General features: G+C 38.4%; 1 protein-coding gene across 3 annotated transcripts; it reads left to right on the top strand.

Annotated features, from left to right (window-relative positions):
• The first annotated feature begins 563 nt into the window (after positions 1–563).
• LOC118037664 (histone acetyltransferase HAC1) lies at positions 564–11,275 on the top strand. Of its 3 annotated transcripts, none has more exons than XM_035043726.2 (17): positions 564–828; positions 1,205–1,443; positions 1,764–1,878; positions 2,201–2,498; positions 2,589–3,080; positions 3,206–5,037; positions 5,664–5,960; positions 6,050–6,328; positions 7,205–7,333; positions 7,432–7,632; positions 7,748–7,890; positions 7,993–8,305; positions 8,487–8,626; positions 9,026–9,104; positions 9,239–9,631; positions 10,159–10,376; positions 10,478–11,275. In XM_035043726.2, the coding sequence occupies exons 2-17, from the start codon at positions 1,277–1,279 to the stop codon at positions 10,590–10,592; spliced, it is 5,211 nt and encodes a 1,736-aa protein (XP_034899617.1). In that variant the 5' UTR covers positions 564–828; positions 1,205–1,276; the 3' UTR covers positions 10,593–11,275. The 3 variants fall into 3 exon arrangements, with proteins under 3 accessions (XP_034899617.1, XP_034899607.1, XP_073260740.1); XM_035043716.2 differs by having other exon boundaries at positions 564–968; XM_073404639.1 differs by lacking the exons at positions 564–828; positions 1,205–1,443; positions 1,764–1,878 and adding an exon at positions 2,013–2,073.
• Positions 11,276–11,458: the final 183 nt, after the last annotated feature.

The raw sequence follows: 11,458 nt of genomic DNA, 5'->3' as shown, positions 1-11,458 counted from the left end.
AACAGCTATTTTTAGCATTATGTCCATAAAAAACAGCTTCCACAGAGATGATGATGTACAAGGTTGGTTTGACAGAGAAGATTAGGACCACATTCTCATCAACTCGACTCTTGCACCTTGAAAACTTAACTCATAAATAATTATATGGTGTCAATCAACCCACTTGGGCTTTGTGACGATGGAACCAGTCATAATATTGAGAAAAAAAATCCTTATATTCTTGGTGCATATTTACAAATGATTAATCATACAAAAAAATAATTATTAGAAAACAATTAATAGAAAATGGGAAGAGAAAAGGGAAAAAAAGGAAGTGACAAAGATGAGAGAGAGAGAGAGAACTGAAGTAGCGATGTACATGCACCGGAAAGAGAAACAACAAATGCAGTGAAAATTGAAGATAAAGGAAGGGGTACTTATGTCACTTCACACCATGATTTATCAAAAATAGACCCCCAAACTATTGGGGAAGTACCAATTTTGCTCCTAAACTATATATATTTCTTTTTGTTTTGACTGAAATTATTATTATTATTATTATTATTAATATAACCATCTCTCTTTCTCTCCCCCTCAAACCTTTTAGACTTTTTAACCTTGCGCTGTCGCCTCTCTCTCTCTCTCTAAAAAAAGAAAAAGAAAAAGAAAAAAAGAAAAAAAAAAAAAAAAGAAAATTCAACTCTTTTGATTTCTTTCTTTCTTCCTCGCCCAACCGAACAAGAACACGAACCAGAAGCAGAACTAAATCACCAAAATCTCCTATTCATTATATTTTTACTTTTAGTTCCGATTTCTTTCTCCTCAATCCCTCTGCCCTGCCCTGCTCTGGTGTGTAAAAAAATAACGATTGAATTTTCTTTAATTTTTTTAAATTATAGAAAATAGCGATTGGACGATCAATTATCGAACTCGAATCCCAATATCAAAACCTTCTTGCTGCGATCTCTTTCTTTCTATTTCAGCTTCAGGTTTGGTTTGTTTTTTTTTTTAGGTTTCGAAAATTTGATCGATTCTATTCTGTTCCAATTCGGTACCTAATTCTCTAATTTCTTTAGGGTTATGCTTCCTCACTCTTCGAATTATCTTTCCCCTCTTTCAATCTCCCCTTTTTCCTTCGATTTTTACTCATCAATCAATGATTTTTTTTAAATATTTTTTTCCCAAATTAGTTTCCTTTTATTGATTTTCTGTTTGTTTGTTGCAGTTGGAGAGCATGAGAAGAAGTACAAGTACACTTGGTGGTAAGCTATTGGTGTAAATTTAAAGAGGAAAGGAGATGAATGTGCAAGCGCATCTGTCCGGGCAGGTTTCTAATCAATTGCCGCCGCAACAGAATGGGAATCAGCAGATGCAGAATTTAGCAGCATCAGCTAATGCTCCTGCGAATATGTACAGCATTGACCCTGAGCTTTGCCGAGCTCGCAACTATATACACCAAAAAATGTAAGGCTTTGACTTTCCTTCTCAGTTTTAAGTCTCCAATTGTTTCGGAAATTTTTCAGTTTGATTGCTATTTCTAGAAGCAACAATACAGTCTGCAGCTACATTCCATTTGGTGATGCTTTCCAAGTGAAGAAAGCTTCAAATTTCACATTGCATTGCCAAACACACACTACATTTTGCTATTTATTGAAATTGAGAGAATAATATTTTAGTTATTGATTCTACTTACCACTTTACATTTGCACCCTTGTAATACCTGTTTCATAGACGGAATATTGAAGGACTGATTTTTTAATTTTTTTTATATGTATTCTCTCTAGATTTGAATTTATCATGCGGCGGCACTCTCAGCCGGTGGATGATTCACAGAAACAAAAGTTTAAGGGCATTGCCAAACGCTTAGAAGAGGGTCTATTTAAAGCTGCTCAGACTAAGGTTTTTCTCCTTATCCATTTAATTCTTATTTACGTGTGTATTTGGACTGTTGTTTTTGTGTCCACATATCAAATCTTTAATGGAGATATTATTTTATTCTGCTTTCAGTAAGAAAGGGGATGGATTGATTGCTGAAATCATGTTAACTACTTTAAAAGACTGATTTTTTTTTAATCCTCAGAACAGCTTTAAAATGTAAATCACTAAACTAATTCTTTATTTCTTTACAAATTTGCTGGATTTCATTCCTTGATTGTTCTTCAGGGTTTTGTTTTTGTTATTTTTTTTTTCAATTTATGCTGCTATCGATTTTGTTTTGTAGGAGGATTATTTGAACCTGAATACCTTAGAGAGTCGTCTGAGTAGTCTGCTCAAGCGCTCCTCTACAAATAGCCACAACCAACGGCATCCGCAGCTTGTTAATTCTTCCTCATCCATTGGAACCATGATACCAACTCCTGGTATGTCAAACAGTGGGAGTTCGAATATGATGACTTCTTCTGTAGATACCATGATGATTACTTCCAGTGGATGTGATACCATAGCACCTCCAGCTGTCAACACAGGGAGCCTGTTGCCATCTAGTGGCATGCATGGAAGTTCCTTCAGTAGATCAGATGGTAACTTTAAGCCTTGTGGTGCTTTTAATCTTCCCTGTTAATGATCAATTTATTTACTTTGTGACCATGTCACACAATCTATGTTTGCAGGAAATCTGTCTAATGGATACCAGCAGTCACCAGCCAATTTTTCCATTAGTTCTGGTGGAAACATGTCATCTATGGGCGTGCCAAGAATGACAAGCCAAATGATTCCAACACCCGGATATAGCAATAACAACAATAATAACCAGTCTTACATGAATGTGGAATCTACTGCTAACAGTGGTGGCTTTTCGACTGCTGACTCTGCTATGGTATCACAGACACAGCAGCCAAAGCAGTACATTGGCGGTCAGAACAGTCGCATACTGCAGAACCTTGGGAGTCAAATGGGTAGCAATATTAGGTCTGGCATGCAGCAGAAATCTTATGGGTTTGCAAATGGTGCCCTAAATGGTGGTATGGGGATGCTTGGGAATAATTTGCCCCTTGTTAATGAGCCTGGTACCTCTGATGGCTATATGACTTCCACACTATATGCGAATTCACCTAAACCATTGCAACAGCAGTTTGATCAACATCAACGTCAACTAATGCAAGGTAATGCCCCTCTCTCCCCTCCATCCTCTCTTTGGAGATTTATCATGTAACAATTAACTTGAGATTTTTTATTTTTTATTTTTTGGAAGAAAGCAATGTCTAACTGCAGATGAATATCTTACCAGGGGATGGATATGGGATGAGTAATGCTGATTCTTTTGGATCTGGCAACATATATGGTGCTATAACATCTGTTGGATCGATGATAAATGCTCAGAATTTGAGTTCTGCAAGCTTGCAGTCTATGTCCAAAACTAGCTCTTCTCTTGTAAATAATCAGTCAAATTTGCATGTCGCACCTCAAGCTGGGCATATAAGGCCTCAATCACTTGACCAGTCTGAAAAGATGAATTTCCAGTCTTCACTTCAACAGCAGCAACTTCCGCAACATCCTCTCCAACAGCAACAACTCCAGCAGCAATTTCAACAGCAGCAATTTGCTCAACATCATCGTTTACAGAAACAGCAAGGTCAGCAGCAACAGCATCTGTTGAACAATGATGCTTTTGGTCAATCCCAGCTCACACCTGATCCTAGCAGTCAAGTGAAGCTTGAGCCTGGAATGGAGCACCATAATGATATTTTGCGCTCTCAAACCTCTGAGCACTTCCAAATGTCTGAATTGCAAAACCAATTCCAGCAAAATGTGGTTGGAGAGCATTCTAAGAATGCACCAAATCTCAGTCATCCAGCTGGACAGCATAACATGTACTTGTCATTGCCGCAAAATTCACAGCAAATGCAACAGATGTTGCATCCACATCAGTTGGTTTCAGAGTCTCAAAATAATTTTAACAGCCTTTCTGTTGGGACACAATCAGAATCGGCATTGCAGGATCAATGGCATCCACAATCTCAGGACCGGACTTGTGTACCAGGTAGCATGTCACATGAGCAGCATGTCCAAGAGGATTTCCACCAGAGAATATCCGGGCAAGGTGAAGCTCAGCGTAATAATGTGACTTCAGAAGGATCCATTGTCAGTCAAACAGTACCTCCTAGAAGCACTTCAGAGCTCCAAAATTCAAGTGGTGTCACCTATAGATCTGGAAATGCTAATCGTGACCGGCAATTTAGAAATCAGCAGAAGTGGCTTTTGTTCTTGCGGCATGCCCGGAGATGTCCTGCCCCAGAAGGTCAATGTCCTGACCCTAACTGCACTACTGTCCAAAATTTGTTGAGGCATATGGACAGATGCAAGTCAACTCCATGCCCATATCCTCGATGTCAGCACACCAGGATATTAATTCATCACTTTAGGCACTGCAGAGATGCATGTTGCCCTGTTTGTATTCCTGTTAGAAATTATCTAGAGGCCCAAATAAAGATACAAATGAAGACACGCACCCCTCCAGCCTCAGATTCTGGTTTGCCAAGCAAAGGCACTGATAATGGAGAAAATGCAGCTCGACTGATTTCAAGAACTCCAATTGTTGAAAGCACTGAAGATCTACAACCTTCTCCGAAGCGCATGAAAATAGAGCAATCTTCCCAAATACTGAGACCTGAGAGTGAAGTTTCTGCTGTATCAGCATCTGCAGTCAGTGATGCTCATATAGCCCAGGATGTCCAGCGCCAAGATCACAAACATGGTGATAATAGACTGCCAGTTAAGTCTGAATACATGGAAGTGAAGCTGGAAGTTCCTGCAAGTTCCAGACAAGGAAGTCCTAGTGATAGTGAGATGAAAAGGGACAACATGGATGATGTCAGAAGCCAAATACCTGCAGATGAATCCATGGTACATGATGAGCCTGCCCGTTTAGCCAAGCAGGAGAGTCTTAAAGTTGAGAAAGAAACTGATCCACTTAAGCAAGAAAATGCTACAAAGCCTCCTGAAAATCCAGCTGGAACCAAGTCTGGGAAGCCAAAAATAAAGGGCGTATCATTGACTGAACTGTTTACACCTGAACAAGTGAGGGAGCATATAACAGGCCTCAGGCAGTGGGTTGGCCAGGTAAGATTATGCATCTGACTTGTATGCTTCTCCTTAGTTCATTTACTTCACAGTTTTCTGTATGTTGTAAAAACAATTGTGAAAATATCTGCCTGCAATTTTCTCAAACATCATCATTAGATGATCTCTAGAGGAAGTAAGGCTTGTCCTGACATGGTGTGTAATTTCTGCTCAACCATGAAGCTAGAAATTACTTTGACATACACTACCTGTACTATATTTTATGGTGTATTTAAATATTCAAACTTTTAGCCTGTCCTCCCATTTTGTCAACTGAAACTGTACTGTTTTGGAATGTTTGGTTCTGATTGCTGTTGAGATCTTAGTTTCACTTATGTGTTTATGTTCATAGTGAATGAGTCTTAAGCTCCTTGTATTTATATGATGTGCTAGCTTTATGACTTTCTTGTTTGCTGCTTAATGTGCTACTGACCTTCTGTTGTCCACAGGCTCATCATGAAAGAACATTTGATCTTACTTACAGGCTTTTATTGCTGTTAGTAATGATGCAGTTCTCTTTTGCATGCACATGGGGTTTTAGAATTACCATCTGTTCTGCGCATAGTAAATATATTGGTCGGATGATAGTAGTTTTTGTTCCTGTTTTTCCACTTTGCTTTGTACAGAGTAAGGCAAAGGCAGAAAAGAACCAAGCAATGGAGCATTCAATGAGTGAGAACTCTTGTCAATTGTGTGCAGTTGAAAAGCTTACTTTTGAACCACCACCAATATACTGTACACCCTGTGGTGCTCGCATTAAGCGGAATGCAATGTATTATACCATGGGAGCTGGTGACACACGGCACTTTTTCTGTATTCCATGCTATAACGAGGCTCGTGGGGATACTATTGTTGCTGACGGGACTACTATTCTAAAGGCAAGACTCGAGAAGAAGAGAAATGATGAGGAGACTGAAGAATGGGTGCGTTTGTCTGTGGTCTTGTATTTGTCCTTCTGCTACTTGGCAGTCTCAAATAATCACTTACAATTTACTCTTTCATGCTTGTGCAGTGGGTTCAATGTGACAAATGTGAAGCTTGGCAACACCAAATATGTGCATTATTTAATGGTCGAAGGAATGATGGTGGGCAAGCTGAATATACTTGCCCTAATTGCTACATAGCAGAGGTTGAAAGAGGAGAGCGCAAGCCCTTACCACAAAGTGCGGTTCTGGGGGCTAAGGATTTGCCTAGAACAATACTTAGTGATCATATAGAGCAGAGGTTATTTAGGAAACTGAAGCAGGAAAGACAGGATAGGGCCAAGATGCACGGGAAAAGTTTTGATGACGTGAGTTACATATCATTCTGTGGCCTGTGTTCTTCTGGTTGATTTTTAAAATCTAGAGTTTATTTTTATTCTGCTAACATATGGACTGGTAATGATGAAAATATGCTTGCAATGCAGGTTATATGGAAAGGAGTTTCACTTTTATATAGTCTATGCTTATGAAATTGACATGGTTTAGAGTTTGTTAAAATTTTTATTTGAGTTCCTATGCTTTAATTTTATACGAATTCCTATTCTCTTAAAAAAAGACCAATCAAGTACACTTGTTCTGACAATATCCTGTATAAGAGTATTTGGACAATGGCACATCAAAATGTGTTTTTGGAGTAAATGTATCTGAGTGATTGAATCTCTTAAAAATATAGGAACTCAGAAGGGAAAAAAATGAAGTATAAGAATTCTAATAGAAATTCTACTGAAACATAGGTGCCAAGTCTGTGATTTTCTCTAGAATAAAGCCCCTATTCCAGGACTAACAAATACTATGGGAAATAGTATGATCTGAAATTGTCTGGCAATTGACTACACGAGCTCTTTTTTTGTGACGTTGAAACAAGTTTCTATGTAGCTGATGTCATTATTAATTTGTAAGAACAATTAGTTTCCAGAAATACCATCTGGTTGTTTCAATGTGTGTGCTGTGTCTCCGATCCTGTTGCAAGTTTATTTAGTTGCCAGACATTCTTGCTCTTTGTCTAAAACTTTAGATGAGTGTTCCTACAACAGCATATTTTTGACTGTTAAATAGTTCACCACCCTGGTAAATGTCTACTTTTGCTTCCTTGAAGACTTGAGTTTGTCCTAGGTGCTTGAAAATTAGAGCATCAATGCATGTTAATTGGCACAATCTAATCTCTTTAAAAATCTATGTTTTAGGTTCCTGGAGCGGAATCACTTGTAGTTCGAGTAGTTTCATCAGTTGACAAAAAGTTGGAAGTGAAACAGCGTTTTCTTGAGATATTTCGGGAGGAGAATTATCCAACTGAATTCCCGTACAAGTCTAAGGTTTGCAGGATACCACGTTTGAGACACACACTTAAGCTTCTGAAAAGCTCTGGGTGCTAAGTATTTCAGAAATAATTCACTGGAATTTTTTCTTTCAGGTTGTTTTGTTATTTCAGAAGATTGAAGGTGTTGAGGTATGCCTATTTGGCATGTATGTTCAGGAATTCGGATCAGAAGCTCAGTTTCCAAATCAGCGCCGGGTCTATCTTTCTTATCTCGATTCTGTGAAGTACTTCAGACCTGAGATTAAAGCAGTGACAGGAGAGGCTCTTCGTACATTTGTTTACCATGAAATTTTGGTTAGCTTCAAATACTTATCTATCTTCTTTGCAAATGATCCAAGAATGTGAACAGTTCATTTGGTTAGGAATTGTAATTGGAGTTTTTGGCAATTATACCTATTTTATTCTGCAGATTGGATACCTTGAATACTGCAAGAAAAGGGGTTTTACAAGCTGCTATATATGGGCTTGCCCTCCTTTGAAGGGTGAGGATTATATATTGTATTGCCATCCAGAAATCCAGAAAACACCAAAATCTGACAAGCTCCGGGAATGGTGAGCAAAAAAAAAAACTTCCAAGGAGAGATTCATAGGTTGCTTTACTTTTTTCCTCTCAAACTTTATAACGTGCTTCATTGAATGTCTTTTGGTTTCCAGGTATCTTGCAATGTTACGAAAAGCTGCGAAGGAAAATATTGTTGCTGACCTCATTAATTTGTATGACCATTTCTTCATATCTAGTGGTGAATCTAAGGCAAAGGTCACAGCAGCTAGGCTGCCCTACTTTGATGGGGATTATTGGCCTGGTGCCGCTGAGGATTTAATTTATCAGCTTAATCAAGAAGAAGATGGGAGAAAACAAAATAAGAAGGGAACTACCAAAAAGACCATTACAAAAAGGGCACTAAAAGCATCTGGCCAGGCAGATCTTTTTGGTAATGCATCAAAGGATCTGCTACTGATGCATAAAGTAATTCCTATCCCCTATTTCTTACAGCTTAACATTGTTTCCCAATCAGCTGCTGTTTATCATGATGTTGTTATTTGTGTTATTGTGCAATTTCTGCCACCAGAACCTTGGAGCTTGTTATGATGTCTTCATATTAAGCAGTTATAATTGATTTTCTTCTTACAAAAATATATCTCTCCAGCTTGGTGAGACAATTTGCCCGATGAAGGAAGACTTTATCATGGTTCATTTACAGCATTGCTGTTCGCATTGCTGTAATCTAATGGTATCGGGCACCCGTTGGGTTTGCAAGCAGTGCAAAAACTTTCAGATTTGTGACAAGTAAGAATCTTTAATCTTCACCTGTATTGCTGTTTAGTGAATTTTATGTAACCTGAACATCTGTATTCACTAGCTATTGTAACCTTAACATTGTGTAACAGTAAACGAGAATCAATGGTAACTACTTGGGTGAATAAATGCAGAATTACAATAGCATTATTTCCTTATAAGCTCTATATATGTGTACAAGCTATTTAAGGCCTTAGTAAACAACCATTATTTGATAGGTAGTACAAAACAGATTTCAAAATCTACGTAGTGTTTTTTGTGTGTGGGTTACAACAGAACAAGCAGGTGTTGGTCTTGTTTCAATTGATGGCTCTTGAAAAGGTGCTTTACATTTCCTAAACTCTTGTGATGATTTTTAAAATTTTGGTTTCTGTGCTTGTGTTTCCTTAGGTGTTATGAAGCTGAACAGAAACGTGAAGAAAGAGAGCGGCATCCTATCAACCAAAGGGAAAAGCATGCACTCTATCCTGTAAGTTGCTTGGTCCTAGGAACACTTCTATCTAATTTAGATTAAAATGCCATTACTTTGAAATCCTGTATGGGTTCTGAGCAGAAGTCTTTTCCTTTTCTTTGAATATAAAATAACACTGCTAAATTCTGCAGGATGAAATCACTGATGTGCCTGTTGACACAAAGGATAAAGATGAAATTCTTGAAAGTGAGTTTTTTGACACAAGACAGGCATTTTTGAGTCTTTGCCAAGGAAACCATTATCAATATGACACTTTACGCCGGGCTAAACATTCCTCAATGATGGTCCTTTACCATCTTCATAATCCAACTGCCCCTGCATTTGTGACAACGTGCAATATATGCCATCTTGACATTGAAACGGGTCAAGGTTGGCGTTGTGAGGTTTGCCCTGATTATGATGTATGCAATTCTTGTTATCAAAAGGATGGGGGTATGGATCATCCTCATAAGTTGACGAATCATCCATCCTTGGCTGAGCGTGATGCACAGAACAAAGAAGCTAGGCAATTGAGGGTTCTGCAGGTACATAACCTTTTTTTATAGTCTTTAGAGTTCTGACTTGGATCTTGAAAATACAGCTGCTTGTTCCTGGTAAACGGTTCTTCGTTTGTTAATTTGTTATATATGAAGAGCTGTGAACCAGTTGCTTTACTTAATCTTATGGAATAAGCAGTGGAAGATGTTGTGAAGTATTTGTCAATTGGCATGTACCTAGTTACAAGTGATTGCAATTTCTCTAAACAAATTCAGTGTACTTCCCCGACCCCATCAAATGATCTATACCATTCACAACCAGAAGAATCTGAACAATCTGACTTCATTTATGTGTTGTGAGATTTTCTATCACAAATGATTTTGTGGAATATATATGTTATGGTACTGATAATTACACTATGTTGAAGAATGAATGTTGGGTTTGACTACTGTGAAACTTAACTTGATGATCCAACACTCCATGATATTTTCATCTGCCAATGTACCGAGTCATTTTTCTGCTAAAATCTTCATGTCCTATAGTGCCTGATGTAATTGTTTATTTGACATTGCAGCTAAGGAAAATGCTTGATCTTCTGGTGCATGCTTCGCAATGCCGCTCTCCACATTGCCAATATCCTAACTGTCGCAAGGTGAAAGGTCTCTTCCGTCATGGGATACAATGCAAAACTCGTGCATCTGGAGGCTGTGTTCTGTGTAAAAAGATGTGGTATCTCCTTCAACTTCATGCTCGGGCTTGCAAAGAATCAGAGTGCCATGTTCCACGCTGCAGGTTTATGCATCAACCTTATCTTAAAATCTACAACTTCCTTGGGGATTATTATATTATAAATTCTCATAAATGTATGTATGTATGTATGTATATTTGTCCAGGGATCTGAAAGAACATTTGAGGAGACTTCAGCAGCAGTCTGATTCACGACGAAGGGCTGCTGTGATGGAGATGATGAGGCAGAGAGCTGCTGAGGTTGCTGGCAATTCTGGGTAACCTTTTCTGTATATAATATGGTTGTTTTTGGAGAGAAGGGGACAATAGATTGTGCTGCTCTGAGGTGTCACACAGCTGGAAATGAGGAAGTGAGAGAGTTAAACTTCCTCCGATATTGGTTGTTGGTTCAGAAGGGGAAAAATATACAATAGCACGACATATTGGTTTAGCATCACAGCTGTTAGGGAATGATTCTTTTATTCATGCGTGGGGTGACTTGCTTTACGTTTCCCCGTTGAAGAAAGCGAGTGAAATTCATTGACAGAAAGCTTTCCCAGTTCAGCAGCAGCAGCAGCAGCAGCTAACTATTTCCCTGAGTCAGAATATATAGGAGTACTGATGTGATGTGTGTTAGTCATTGGCCCATTTTGGTGATTCTTTTATTTTATTATCTTTTTATTTTGTTTAAAATGCCATTCTCGGTGGCGGCGACTGTACCACCATGTAATTGTTCTAATCTGTTTAAAATGATGTTCTTACAAAGGAGTGTGGGTGGGGAAAAAGGCAGAGGAAGAGATTAGTTTCAATTTCTTCTCTTCTCTTCTTCTTCTTTGCCTCTACCCACACCCTGTTAAGTTTTCCCCCTTCAGAGTTGAGAGCTCAGATACTTGACCACCCTTTTTGTAGAACGTCATGTTATTTAAAGATGGTGAAATAAGTAGAATTCTCCAAATTTGCACCAATTCGTTATATATATATGTGTGTGTGTGTGTGTGTGTGTGTGTGTATTCTCATGAGCAGAGTGAAAATAACATTTTAATTTATTGGGATTAGTAGCTGCCGCTAGAAATGAAAGGTACACGGATTCATTTCACTAACTCTTCGAAAATCAAGGCCACAGGAGAAAATTTGATAAAGAAAAATGA

This window comes from Populus alba, chromosome 14 (assembly GCF_005239225.2).
Source record: "Populus alba chromosome 14, ASM523922v2, whole genome shotgun sequence".
NCBI classification, from domain to species: Eukaryota; Viridiplantae; Streptophyta; class Magnoliopsida; order Malpighiales; family Salicaceae; genus Populus; species Populus alba.
Note: the sequence above shows the minus strand (reverse complement) of the source record. Positions and strands in the feature narration are given on the sequence as shown.

Coding starts and splice junctions, on each gene's coding strand:
- LOC118037664 (XM_035043726.2), top strand. CDS start 1,277: ATGAATGTGCAAGCGCATCTGTCCGGGCAGGTTTCTAATCAATTGCCG. Junction 1,879..2,200: donor TTAAAGCTGCTCAGACTAAG/GTTTTTCTCCTT, acceptor TTTGTTTTGTAG/GAGGATTATTTGAACCTGAA. Junction 7,334..7,431: donor AATTCCCGTACAAGTCTAAG/GTTTGCAGGATA, acceptor TTTTTCTTTCAG/GTTGTTTTGTTATTTCAGAA.